At 52.2% G+C, this 13849-nt stretch overlaps 1 protein-coding gene across 1 annotated transcript in view; it reads right to left on the minus strand.

Annotated features, from left to right (window-relative positions):
* Window positions 1-13589, minus strand: part of LOC142741889 (uncharacterized) — a 61266-nt gene extending 47677 nt beyond the window's left edge. The window contains exon 1 of the mRNA XM_075851211.1: window positions 13508-13589. Coding sequence (XP_075707326.1) covers window positions 13508-13589 — 82 coding nt within the window. The remainder of the gene's footprint in view (window positions 1-13507) is intronic.
* Between the last annotated feature and the right edge of the window lie 260 nt (window positions 13590-13849).

The raw sequence follows: 13849 nt of genomic DNA on the forward strand, positions 1-13849 counted from the left end.
TTTGCTCTCCTGGCCTCTTAGCTCTCTTGGCCTCTTAGCTCTCTTGGCCTCTTAGCTCTCCTGGCCTCTTTGCTCTCCTGGCCTCTTTGCTCTCCGCCCTCTTGGCCTCTTTGCTCTCCTGGCCTCTTTGCTCTCTTGGCCTCTTTGCTCTCCTGGCCTCTTTGCTCTCCTGGCCTCTTAGCTCTCTTGGCCTCTTAGCTCTCCTGGCCTCTTTGCTCTCCTGGCCTCTTTGCTCTCCTGGCCTCTTAGCTCTCTTGGCCTCTTAGCTCTCCTTGCCTCTTTGCTCTCCTGGCCTCTTTGCTCTCCTGGCCTCTTTGCTCTCCTGGTCTCTTGGCCTCTTTGCTCTCCTGGCCTCTTTGCTCTCCGCATTCTTGGCCTCTTTGCTCTCCTAGCCACTTTGCTCCCCTGGTTACTTTGCTCTCCTGGCCTCTTTGCTCTCCTGGTCTCTTGGCCTCTTTGCTCTCCTGGCCTCTTTGCTCTCCGCATTCTTGGCCTCTTTGCTCTCCTAGCCACTTTGCTCCCCTGGTTACTTTGCTCTCCTGGCCTCTTTGCTCTACTGGTCTCTTGACCTCTTTTGCTCTCCTGGCCTCTTTGCTCTCCTGGCCTCTTTGCTCTCCCGGCCTCTTTGCTCTCCCGGCCTCCTTGCTCTCCTGGCCTCTGGGCCTCTTTGCTCTTTTGACCTCTTGGCCTCTTTGCTCTTCTGGCCACTTTTCTCTCCGCCCTCCTGGCCACTTTGTTCTCCTGGCATCTTTGCTCTCCTGGCCTCTTTGCTCTCCTGGCCTCTTTGCTCTCCGCCCTCTTAGCCTCTTTGCTCTCCTGGCCTCTTTCCTCTCTTGGCCTCTTTGCTCTCCTGGCCCCTTTGTTCTCCTGGTCTCTTGGCCTCTTTGCTCTCCTGGCCTCTTTGCTCTCCGCCCTCTTGGCCTCTTTGCTCTCCTGGCCTCTTTGCTCTCTCGGCCTTTTTGCTCTCCTGGCCTCTGGGCCTCTTTGCTCTTTTGACCTCTTGGCCTCTTTGCTCTCCTGGCCACTTTGCTCTCCGCCCACCTGGCCACTTTGCTCTACTGGCCTCTTTGCTCTCCTGGCCTTTTTGCTCTCCTGGCCTCTTTGCTCTCCTGGCCTCTTCGCTCTCCTGGCTTCTTGGTCTCTTTGCTCTCCAGGCCTCTTGTCCTCTATTCTCTCCTGGCCTTTTTGCTCTCCTGGCCTCTTTGCTCTCCGCCCTCTTGGCCTCTTTGCTCTCCTGTCCACTTTGCTCTCCGCCCTCTTGGCCTCTTTGCTCTCCTGGTCTCTTTGCTCTCTTGGCCTCTTTGCTCTCCTGGCCTCTTTGCTCTCCTGGCCTCTTTCCTCTCCTGGCCTCTTTGCTCTCCTGGCCTCTTTGCTCTCCTGGTCTCTTGGTCCCTTTGCTCTCCAGGCCTCTTTGCACTCCTGGCCTCTTTGCTCTCCCGGCCTCTTTGCTCTCCTGCCCTCTTCTCCTCTTTGCTCTTTTGGCCTCATGGCCTCTTTGCTCTCCTGGCCACTATGCTCTCCGCCATCCTGGCCACTGTGCTCTCCTGGCCTCTTTACTTTCCTGGTCTCTTGGCCTCTTCGCTCTCCTGGCTTCTTGGCCTCTTTGCTCTCCTGGCCTCTTAGCTCTCTTGGCCTCTTAGCTCTCCTGGCCCCTTTGCTCTCCTGGCCTCTCTGCTCTCCTGGTCTCTTGGCCTCTTTGCTCTCCTGGCCTCTTTGCTCTCTGCCTTCTTGGCCTCTTTGATCTCCTGTCCACCTTGCTCTCCGCCCTCTTGGCCTCTTTGCTCTCCAGGCCTCTTTGCTATCTTGGCCTTTTTGCTCTCCTGGCCTCTTTGTTCTCCTGGTATCTTGGCCTCTTTGCTCTCCTGGCCTCTTTGCTCTCCGCCCTCTTGGCCTCTTTGCTCTCCTGTCCACTTTGCTCTCCGCCATCTTGGCCTCTTTGGTCTCCTGGCCTCTTTGGTCTCCTGGCCTCTTAGCTCTCCTGGCCTCTTTGCTCTTTTGGCCTCTTTGCTCTCCTGGCCACTTTGCTCCCCTGGTTACTTTGCTCTACTGGCCACTTTGCTCTCCTGGCCTTTTTCCTCACCTGGCCTCTTTGCTCTCCTGGCCTCTTTGCTCTCTTGGTCTCTTGACCTCTTTTGCTCTCCTGGCCTCTTTGCTCTCCTGGCCTCTTTGCTCTCGCGGCCTCTTTGCTCTCCTGGCCTCTGGGCCTCTTTGCTCTTTTGACCTCTTGGCCTCTTTGCTCTCCTGGCCACTTTGCTCTCCGCCCTCCTGGCCACTTTGCTCTCCTGGCCTCTTTGCTCTCCTGGCCTTTTTGCTCTCCTGGCCTCTTTGCTCTCCTGGCCTCTTCGCTCTCCTGGCTTCTTGGTCTCTTTGCTCTCCTGGCCTTTTTGCTCTCCTGGCCTCTTTGCTCTCCGCTCTCTTGGCCTCTTTGCTCTCTTGGCCTCTTTGCTCTCCTGGCCTCTTTCCTCTCCTGGCCTCTTTGCTCTCCTGGCCTCTTTGCTCTCCTGGCCTCTTTGCTCTCTTGGCCTCTTGGTCCCTTTGCTCTCCTGGCCTCTTTGCACTCCTGGCCTATTTGCTCTCCCGGCCTCTTTGCTCTCCTGCCCTCTTGGCCTCTTTGCCCTCCTGTCCACTTTGCTCTCCGCCCTCTTGGCCTCTTTGCTCTCCTGGCCTCTTTGCTCTCTTGGCCTCTTTGCTCTCTTGGCCTCTTTGCTCTCTTGGCCTCTTTGCTCTCCTGGCCTCTTGGTCTCTTTGCTCTACTGGCCTCTTTGCTCTCTTGGCCTGTTTGCTCTCCTGGCCTTTTTGCTCTCCTGGCCTCTGTGTTCTACTGGCCTCTTGGCCTCTTTGCTCTTCTGGCCTCTTTGCTCTCCTGGCCTCTTTGCTCTCCTGGCCTTTTTACTCTCCTGTCTTCTTTCCTCTCTTGGCCTCTTGGCCCCTTTGCTCTCTTGGCCTCATTGCTCTCCTGGCCTCTTTGCTCTCCTGGCCTCTCTGCTCTCCTGGCCTCTTTGCTCTCCGCCCTCTTGGCCTCTTTGCTTTCCTGTCCACTTTGCTCTCCGCCCTCTTGGCCTCCTTGCTCTCCTGGCCTCTTTGATCTCCTGGCCTCTTTGCTCTCCTGGCCTCTTTGCTCTCCTGGCCTCTTTGCTCTCCTGGCCTCTTTGCTCTCTTGGCCTCTTTGCTCTCTCGGCCCCTTTGCTCTCTTGGCCTCTTTGCTCTCCTGGCCTCTTTGCTCTCTTGGCCTCTTTGCTCTCCTTAACCTCTTTGCTCTCCTGGCCTCTTTGCTCTCCTGGCCTCTTTGCTCTCTTGGCCTCTTTGCTCTCTCGGCCCCTTTGCTCTCTTGGCCTCTTTGCTCTCCTGGCCTCTTTGCTCTCTTGGCCTCTTTGCTCTCCTTAACCTCTTTGCTCTCCTGGCCTCTTTGCTCTTCTGGCCTCTTTGCTCTCCGCCCTCTTGGCCTCTATGCTCTCCTGGCCTTTTCCTTTCCTGGCCTCTTTTCTCTCCTGGTCTCTTTGCTCTCCTTGCCTCTTTGCTCTCCTTGCCTCTTTGCTCTCCTGGCCTCTTTGCTCCCCTGGCCTCTTGGCCTCTTTGCTCTCCTGGCCACTTTGCTCTCCGCCCTCCTGGCCACTTTGCTCTCCTGGCCACTTGGCCTTTTTGCTCTCCGCCCTCTTGGCCTCTTTGCTCTCCGCCCTCTTGGCCTCTTTGCTCCCCACCCTCTTGGTCTCTTTTCTCTCCACCCTCTTCGCCTCTTTGCACTTCTGGCCTTTTTGGTCTTCTGGCCTCCTGGCTTCTTTGCTCTCCTAGCCTCTTTACTCTCCTGGCCTTTTTCCTCTCCTGGCCTCTTTTCTCTCCTAGCCTCTTTGCTCTTTGGGCCTCTTTGCTCTCCTGGCCTTTTTCCTCTCCTGGCCTCTTTGCTCTTCTTGCCTCTTTGCTCTCCTGGCCTTTTTGCTTTCCTGGCCTCTGTGTTCTACTGGCCTCTTGGCCTCTTTGTTCTCCTGGCCTGTATGCTCTCCTGTCCAATTTTCTCTATTAGCCTCTTTGCTCTCCGCCCTCTTGGCCTCTTTGCTTTTCTGGCCTCTTTGCTACCCTGGCCTCTTTGCTACCCTGGCCTCTTTGCTCTCCTGGCGTCTTTGCTCTCCTGGCCTCTTTGCTCTCTTGGCCTCTTTGCTCTACTGGCCTCTTTGATCTCCTGGCCTCTTGGTCTCTTTGCTCTCCTGTCCTCTTTGCTCTCCTGTCCTCTTTGCTCTCTTGGCCTGTTTGCTCTCTTGGCCTGTTTGCTCTCCTGGCCTTTTTGCTCTCCTGGCCTCTGTGTTCTACTGGCCTCTTGGCCTCTTTGCTCTTCTGGCCTCTTTGCTCTCCTGGCCTCTTTGCTCTCCTGGCCTTTTTACTCTCCTGTCTTCTTTCCTCTCTTGGCCCCTTTGCTCTCTTGGCCTCATTGCTCTCCTGGCCTCTTTGCTCTCCTGGCCTCTCTGCTCTCCTGGCCTCTTTGCTCTCCGCCCTCTTGGCCTCTTTGCTTTCCTGTCCACTTTGCTCTCCGCACTCTTGGCCTCTTTGCTCTCCTGGCCTCTTTGATCTCCTGGCCTCTTTGCTCTCCTGGCCTCTTTGCTCTCTTGGCCTCTTTGCTCTCCTGGCCTCTTTGCTCTCTTGGCCTCTTTGCTCTGCTTAACCACTTTGCTCTCCTGGCCTCTTTGCTCTTCTGGCCTCTTTGCTCTCCGCCCTCTTGGCCTCTTTGCTCTCCTGGCCTCTGTGTTCTCCCGACCTCTTGGCCACTTTGCTCTCCTGGCCTCTTTGCTCCTTTGGCCTCTTTGCTTCTTTGGCCTCTTTGCTTCTTTGGCCTCTTTGTTTCTTTGGCCTCTTTGCTCTCCTGGCCACTTTGCTCTACTGGCCACTTTGCTCTACTGGCCACTTTGCTCTCCTGGCCACTTTGCTCTCCTGGCCTACTTGCTTTTTCCTCTTCTGACCTTTTTCCTGTTCTGGCCTCTTGGTCTCTTTGCTCTCCTGGACTTTTTCCTCTCCTGGCCTTTTTGCTCTTCTGGCCTCCTGGCCTCTTGGCCTCTGTGTTCTCCTGGTCTCTTTGCTCTCCTGGCCTCTTTGCTCTCCTGGCCTCTTTGCTCTCCTGGCCTTTTTGCTCTCCTGGCCTCTTTGCTCTCCTGGCCTCTTTGCTCTCCTGGCCTCTTTACTCTTCTGGCCTCTTTACTCTCCTGGCCTCTTTACTCTCCTGGCCTCTTTTCTCTGCTGGCGTCTTTACTCTCCTGGCTTTTAGGTCTCTTTGCTCTACTGGCCTCTTTGCTCTACTGGCCTCTTTGCTCTCCTGGCCTCTATGTTCTACTGGCCTCTTGGCCTCTTTGCTCTTCTGGCCTCTTTGCTCTCCTGGCCTCTTTGCTCTCCTGGCCTTTTTACTCTCCTGTCCTCTTTCCTCTCTTGGCCTCTTGGCCCCTTTGCTCTCCTGGCCTCTTTGCTCTCCTGGCCTCTTTGCTCTCCGCCCTCCTGGCCACTTTGCTCTCCTGGCCACATTGCTCTCCTGACCACTTGGATCTCCTGGCCACTTGGCCTCTTTGCTCTCCGCCCTCTTGGCCTCTTTGCTCACCACCCTCTTCGCCTCTTTCTTCTTCTGGCATTTTTGGTCTTCTGGCCTCCTGGCCTCTTTACTCTCCTGGCCTCTTTGCTCTACTAGCCTCTATACTCTCCTGGCCTTTTTCCTCTCCTGACCTCTTTGTTTTCCTGGCCACTTTGCTCTCTTGGTCTCTTTGCTCTCCTGGCCTTTTTCCTCTCCTGGCCTCTTTGCTCTCCTGGCCTCTTAGCTCTCTTGGCCTCTTAGCTCTCCTGGCCTCTTTGCTCTCTTAGCCTCTTTGCTCTCCTGGCCTCTTTGCTCTCCGCCTTCTTGGCCTCTTTGATCTCCTGTCCACTATGCTCTCCGCCCTCTTGGCCTCTTTGCTCTCCTGGCCTCTTTGCTCTCCTGGCCTCTTTGCTCTCTTGGCCTCTTTGCTCTCCTGGCCTCTTTGTTCTCCTAGTCTCTTGGCCTCTTGGCCTCTTTGCTCTCCTGGCCACTTTGCTCTCCGCCCTCCTGGCCACTTTGCTCTCCTGGCCTCTTTGCTATCCTGGCCTCTTTGCTCTCCTGGCCTCTTCGCACTCCTGGCTTCTTGGTCTCTTTGCTCTCCTGGCCTCTTGTCCTCTTTGCTCTCCTGGCCTTTTTGCTCTCCTGGCCTCTTTGCTCTCCGCCCTCTTGGCCTCTTTGCTTTCCTGTCCACTTTGCTCTCCGCCCTCTTGGCCTCTTTGCTCTCCTGGCCTCTTTGATCTCCTGGCCACTTTGCTCTCTTGGCCACTTTGCTCTCTTGGTCTCTTTGCTCTCCTGGCCTTTTTGCTCTTCTGGCCTCTTTGCTCTCCTGGCCTCTTTGCTCTACTGGCCTCTTAGCTCTCTTGGCCTCTTAGCTATCCTGGCCTCTTTTCTTTCCTGGCCTCTTTGCTCTCCTGGCCTCTTTGCTCTCCTGGCCACTTTGCTCCCCTGGCCACTTTTCTCTCCTCGCCACTTTGCTCTCCTGGCCACTTTGCTCTCTTGGCCACTTTGCTCTCTTGGCCACTTTGCTCTCTTGGTCTCTTTGCTCTCCTGGCCTCTTTGCTATCCTGGCCTTTTTGCTCTTCTGGCCTCTTTGCTCTCCTGGCCTCTTTGCTCTACTGGCCTCTTAGCTCTCTTGGCCTCTTAGCTCTCCTGGCCTCTTTTCTTTCCTGGCCTCTTTGCTCTCCTGGCCTCTTTGCTCTCCTGGCCACTTTGCTCCCCTGGCCACTTTTCTCTCCTCGCCACTTTGCTCTCCTAGCCACTTTGCTCTCCTGGCCACTTTGCTCTCTTGGTCTCTTTGCTCTCCTGGTCTCTTTGCTCTCCTGGTCTCTTTGCTCTCCTGGCCTCTTTGCTCTCCTGGCCTCTTTGCTCTCCTGGCCTCTTTGCTCTCCTGGCCTCTTTGCTCTCCTAGCCTCTTTACTCTCCTGGCCTTTTTCCTCTCCTGGCCTCTTTGCTCTCCTGGCCTCTTTGCTCTCCTGGCCTCTTTGCTCTTCTGGCACCTTTGCTCTTCTGGCCTCTTTGCTCTTCTGGCACCTTTGCTCTTCTGGCCTCTTTGCTATCCTGGCCTCTTTGCTTTCCTGGCCTCTTTGTTCTCCTGGCCTGTTTGCTCTCCTGTCCTATTTGCTCTATTAGCCTCTTTGCTCTCCGCCCTCTTGGCCTCTTTGCTCTCCTGGCCACTTTGCTCTCCTGGTCACTTTGCTCTCCTGGCCACTTTGCTCTCCTGGCCACTTTGCTCTCCTGGCCACTTTTCTCTCCGCCCTCTTGGCCTCTTTGCTCTCCACCCTCTTCGCCTTTTTGCTCTTCTGGCCTTTTTGCTCTTCTGGCCTCTTTACTCTCCTGGCCTTTTGCTATCCTGGCCTCTTTGCTCTCCTGGCCTCTTTGCTCTCCTGGCCTCTTTGCTCTCCTGGCCTCTTTGCTCTCCTGGCCTCTTTGCTCTCCTATCCTCTTGGCCACTCTGCTCTCCTGGCCTCTTGGCCTCTTTGCTCTCCGCCCTCTTGGCCTCTTTGCTCACCTGGCCTCTTTGCTCTCCTGGCGTCTTTACTCTCCTGGCCTCTTGGCTTGTTGGCTCTCCTGTCCTCTTGGCCAATTTGCTCTCCTGGCCTCTTGGCCTCTTTGCCCTCCGCCCTCGGCCTCTTTACTCTCTGCCCTCTTGGACTCTTTGCTCTCCGCCCTCTTGGCCTCTTTGTTCTTCTGGCCACTTTGCTCTCCTGGCCACTTTGCTCTCCGCCCTCTTGGCCTCTTTGCTCTCCTGGCCTCTTTGCTCTCCTGGCCTCTTGGCCTCTTTGCTTTTCGCCCTCTTGGCTTCTTTGCTCTCCGCCCGTTTGCTCTTCTGGCATTTTTGCTCTTTTGGCCTCCTGGCCTCTTTGCTCTCCTGTCCCCTTTGCTCTCTTGGCCTCTTTGCTCTCCTGACCTCTTTGCTCACTTGGCCTCTTTGCTCTCCTTAGCCTCTTTGCTCTCCTTAGCCTCTTTGCGCTCCTGGCCCCTTTGCTCTCCTGGCCTCTTTGCTCTTTGCCTTCTGGGCCTCTTTGCTCTTCTGGCCTCTTTGCCCTCCTGGCCTCTTTGATCTCCTGTCCTATTTTCTCTCTTTCCTCTTTGCTCTCCGCCCTCTTGGCCTCTTTGCTCTCCGCCCTCTTGGCCTCTTTGCTCTCCCGACCTCTTGGCCACTTTGCTCTCCTGGCCTCTTTGCTCCTTTGGCCTCTTTGCTCTACCGGCCACATTGCTCTCCTGGCCACTTTGCTCTCCTGGCCACTTTGCTCTACCGGCCACATTGCTCTCCTGGCCACTTTGCTCTCCTGGCCACTTTGCTCTCCTGGCCTCCTTGCTCTTCTGGCCTTTTTCCTCTTCTGACCTTTTTCCTGTTCTGGCCTCTTGGTATCTTTGCTCTCCTGGACTTTTTCCTCTCCTGGCCTTTTTGCTCTTCTCGCCTCCTGGCCTCTTTGCTCTCCTGGCCTCTTGGCCTCTGTGTTCTCCTGGTCTCTTTGCTCTCCTGGCCTCTTTGTTCTCCTGGCCTCTTTGCTCTCCTGGCCTCTTGGCCTCTTTGTTCTCTTGGCCTCTCTGTTCTCCTGGTCTATTTGCTCTCCTGGCCTCTTGACCACTTTGATCTTGCCCTCTTTGCTCTCCTGGCTTCTTTGCTCTCCTGGCCTCTTTTCTCTCCTGGCCTCTTTGCTCTACCGGCCTCTTTGCTCTCCTGGCCTCTTTGCTCTCCTGGCTTCTTTGCTCTCCTGTCCTCTTTCCCCTTCTGGCCTCTTTGCTCTCCTGGCCTCTTTGCTCTTCTGGCCTCTTTGCTCTCCGCCCTCTTGGCCTCTTTGCTCTTCTGGCCTCTTTGCTCTCCTGACCTCTTTGCTCTCCTGTCCTCTTTGCTCTCTTGGCCTCTTTGCTCTCCTGGCCTCATTGCTCTCCTGGCCTCATTGCTCTCCTGGCCTCTTGGCCTCTTTGCTCTACTGGCCTCTTTGCTCTCTTGGCCTCTTTGCTCTCCTGGCCTCGTTGCTCTCCTGGCCACTTTGCTCTCCTGGCCTCTTGGCCTCTTTGCTCACCGCCCTCTTCGCCTCTTTGCTCTTCTGGTCTTTTTGCTCCTCTGGCCTCCTGGCCTCTTTGCTCTCCTGGCCTCTTTGCTCTCCTGGTCTCTTTGCTCTCCTGGCCTATTGGCCTCTTTTCTCTCATGGCCTCTTGGCTTCTTTGCTGTCCGCACTCTTGGCCTCTTTGATCTCCGCCCTCTTCGCCTCTTTGCTCTCCGCCCTCTTCGCCTCTTTGCTCTCCTGGCCTCTCTGCTCTCCTTGCCTCTCTGCTCTCCTGGCCTCTTGGCCTCTTTGCTCTCCTGGCCTTTTTGCTCCCCTGGTCTCTTTGCTCTTAGTGGCCTCTCTGCTCTCCCAGCCTCTCTGCTCTCCTGCTCTCTTTTTGCTCTTCTGGCCTCTTTGCTCTCTTGGCCTCTTTGCTCTCCGGGCCTCTTTGGCCTCCCAGCCCCTTTGCTCTCCCATCCCATTTGCTCTACCGGCCTCTTTGCTCGCCTTTCCTCTTTGCTCTCCTGGCCTCTTTGCTCTCCTGGCCTCTTTGCTCTCCTGGCCTCTTTGCTCTCCTGGCCTTTTTGCTCTCCAGGCCTTTTTGCTCTTCAGGCCTTTTTGCTCTCCTGGCCTTTTTGCTCTTAGTGGCCTCTCTGCTCTTAGTGGTCTCTGCTCTTAGTGGCCTCTCTGCTCTTAGTGGTCTCTCTGCTCTCCTGGCCTCTTTGCTCTTAGTGGCCTATCTGCTCTTAGTGGCTTCTCTGCTCTCCTGGCCTTTTTACTCTCCCGGCCTTTTTACTCTCCCGGCCTCTTTGCTCTCCCGACCTTTTTGCTCTCCTGGCCTTTTTGCTCTCTTGGCCTTTTTGCTCTTCTGGTCGTTTTGCTCTTCTGGCCTCTTGGCCTCTTTGCTCTCCTGGCCTTTTTGCTCTCCTGGCCTCTTGGCTGTCCTCGCCACTTTTGCTCTCCGCCCTCTTGGCCTCTTTGCGCTCTGTCTCTTGGACTCTTTGTTTTCCTCCCTATTTGCCTTTTTGCTCTTCTGGCCTTTTCGCTCTTCTGGCTTTTTGCTCTTCTGGCCTTTTTGCTCTTCTGGCCTTTTTACTCTTCTAGTCTTTTTGCTCTCCCGGCCTCTTTGCTTTCCCGGCCTCTTTGCTCTCCCGGCCTCTTTGCTCTCTCGGCCCCTTTACTCTCCCGGCCCCTTTGCACTCCCGGCCTCTTTGCACTCCCGGCCTCTTTGCACTCCCGGCCCCTTTGCACTCCCGGCCCCTTTGCTCTCCCAGGCCCTTTGCTCTCCCGGCCCCTTTGCTCTCCCGGCCCCTTTGCTCTCTCGGCCCCTTTGCTCTCCCGGCCTCTATGTTCTCCGTCTTTAGACCATACCGTATGTATTGGTTTTTTTAATCCTTATTTGACCTTAAGGACCAAGCGTTGCTTTTTGTTTTTTCATCTTTTTATTTTTATGTAGACATAGCAGTATGAGGGCTTGTTTTTTGCAGGATGGGTTGTATTTTTAAATTGCACCACTTTAGCGGATCATATAATTAATGAGTAACTTTTCCCTTTTTTAGTTTTTTTTTTATAGTGGAATGGAAAAAAAACTGCCTTTCCATTCATGTTTCTTTTAATTAAGTTTCTAAAAAAAATTCTGTCGGTCAGGACAATTATCGTACTATCAAATATGTTTAGGTCTTTAAAAATTTTAATACGTTTTGTTTTTGTGTTGCTGCCTTTTTAATTTTTCCACTGATGTAGCCGTATGTGGATGGTTTTTAGCATAACGAGGTAGTTTTATTTCTACAACTTTGGTTTACATGGGACTTATTTATCAAGGGAGCCATTTAAAAACAAACCCCAAAAAATATTTTTGTTCAGCATTACACGTAGCATAATCCATTCTGCCTGTACAAAATAATACTTTTCGTTACTTATTGCTCTCTGAAACTTATTGCGCTCTGAAACTTCAGTGTTATGTGCGATCCTTGCAGTTTCAGCACGCTCTGAAAACTACCAAGTCCCATCATGCCCTACTTTCCCCTCAGCTCATTCATGCCCATGCGTCCATGTTTGCAGCTGCCATCATTCCCGACGCGGGATGCGTTCTCTTACAACATGCATTCTCAAAGAAACGAGCTGGTACTGCTGGTACTGTGGTAAAATGGGGCTGGCTTACGTCTTCAACATCGTCCCAGTGCCAGCCCCCGTCCGGTCATGTGCTTTTGTAACTTAGGGAGGACGGGAGAGCTTTCTAGATCACATGGGACTCTGTCGGCATGTCACCAAAGGGAAAAGAAGTAATGAACTTCTGGTACCATGTGACTGTATTTTCATTCATGGAATCGGCGCCCATCAACAACAAAAAGTATCACCTAATGTTATGATTGCCATAACATCTTCCGGCACTGGTTAACCCATTGAATTTTGATTTTGTGGGGGGTTGTGGCAGAGGCACTTCCGCCATTGTTTTGCTTTCTTGCGACCTGCACCATGCAGATTAAATAATGTATCAACTTGTTTTTTTACACTTTTACTAACTCCTAGAATATGGTACGGTCCTTTCTGCCATGGCAACCCCTTTGCGCCCCGCGATCTCCCTTACAGGCCTGCCTATGGGTGACAGAGGGAGCCATCTCCCTCTGTAAAATTACTTAAATGCAAGAGCCGCTGTTGACCGCGTCATTTAAGAGGTTAAACGGTTATTGCAGTGGGAGACCAGATTTCAGTCACAGGGGCTATGCCCGTCCGGTCAGAATGATGTCCATGTGCAGAATTCTGCGGCAATTAACTGCCGCAGATGTCGTTATTCTGCACTAAGGGGTTAAAAGATAAACATTGGTTAATGTATTTATTAGTTTCATTTATGTGACTTATTAAAAAGAAAATTCTTAACTTTATTGAACTGTTAAATGCATTGGATTATCTATTTATTATTCATTAGATTAGGCCTATCCGTGTATAACAGACACGTGTTGTTTTTTTTTTTGTTTTTTTTGATAGAAGCTCTTAGAGACTTTCTTAGTCTTCCAACTGCCATGGGAAATGATGGGTGGTGGGGGGTGGGCAAAGGGAGCCTACTTTCTTATTTACAAGCTTTGGTGTCCCGGTCACTATTTGCCAATGCCACGGCATTCAGTGCCAAGAGGGCCATGAGCATGGTGTGGGAAGTATTTGGTCACATTTTGAAACATGTCATAGCTGCAGTGGTATAAATAACACATCATTTAATTGACATTTCTTTACAAGCCTGGAATACTACTTTTAGGCTATGTTCACACAAAGCGGATACGCTGTGTAAAAGTACGCAGCGTATCCATCCTGAAACCCGCAGGAAATTTTGCCCGAAAAACTGCACCAAATTGTAATGCAGATTTTTGGGCGGAATCCGTGCTGGGAAAAAATAAAATAAAGTCAATACCACCCTGGCGTTGTCATAGCGATACATCCCTCTGTTTTCCATGCACCCTGGCCTCCTGACTGTGCAGTCCTTGTGACCACTGTAGCCTGTGATTGGCTGCAGCCGTCACATAGGATGAAACATCATCCAAGGAGGCCTGCCAGGACCAAGAACAGAAGAATGTGTCGCTATGACAACGCCGGGTTGTAAGTATTATCTTTTTAATTCATTTTAAGAATAAAAAGATTTTGTTTCTTTTCTGATTTGTGATTTTTACGGCAGAATCGCATCTTTTCCAACGCAAAAATTACAACATTTGCTATTTTGTACGGTTTTTACCTTTTCACTGAATTCAATAGTTAAAGTCCGCAACAAAAGAGCAACGTTTCCGCAGCATAAATTGACATTCTGCAGATTTAAAAAAAATGCGTCATAGGTCAATTTATGAACGGCTTCTTGGCTGTTTTATTCTCTGCAGCGTGTGGATGAGGCACTTAACAGCTCTGTGTGTCAGCCCCGTATGATGCGTGGCTGCGTGATTTTCGCGCAGCCGCCATCATTATGACACTCCGTTTGGATGTTTGTAAACAGAAAAGCACATGGTGCTTTTCTGTTTACATTCATAGTTTTACTGCTGTTGCGCCAATCACGCGAGTCCCACAGAAGTGCTTCCGTGTGGTGCGCGTGATTTTCACGCACCCATTGACTTCAATGGGTGCGTGATGCGCGAAATACGCACAAAGAATGGACATGTCGTGAGTTTTACGCATCACTGACAGTCTGCACTGCCCCATAGACTAATATAGGTCCGTGCGAGGCGCGTGAAAATCACGCGCGTTGCACGGATGTATATCACGTTCGTCTGAATAAGCCCTTAATCACAGTGAGCATTTTTTTGCAAAAAAGAAGAAGTAAGTTGACACTAAAAAAATTTTTAATATTGACCTGGCAATATCATTTATAGATAGAAGACAACCCAAAAAGCTTTGTTCCAGTACCACATTTTTTATGAGTATTGGATGTGTAGGTACTGGAATGTTTTTTGTTTTTTTTTCTTAACTTTTTTTTTTAAATAATTGTGTAACTAACCTTCCTCCTTTGGTTTTTCGTAGTCCACCTGGAGATCTATATGATCACTGTTTGGAATTGTAGGTTTAGAGGTGATGCACATCTTGCAGGTTGACAATAGAGCAGCAGGGCCTTGTGGAGTGTTGACCTTGTGGAGTGTTGACCTTGTGGAGTGTTGACCTTGTGGAGTGTTGACCTTGTGGAGTGTTGACCTTGTGGAGTGTTGGCCCTGTGAGGTGGTTAGAATGTTGTGGCATTATGACATCACATGATGAGTTCACAGGTTGATCACCACTTTATCAATGGAGAACCAATCAGATCTCAGCTTTGCATTATTATTATTTTTTTTTAAACACTCTAGAA

The sequence above is a fragment of the Rhinoderma darwinii genome, chromosome 2, assembly GCF_050947455.1.
Source record: "Rhinoderma darwinii isolate aRhiDar2 chromosome 2, aRhiDar2.hap1, whole genome shotgun sequence".
In the NCBI taxonomy this organism is placed as follows: Eukaryota; Metazoa; Chordata; class Amphibia; order Anura; family Rhinodermatidae; genus Rhinoderma; species Rhinoderma darwinii.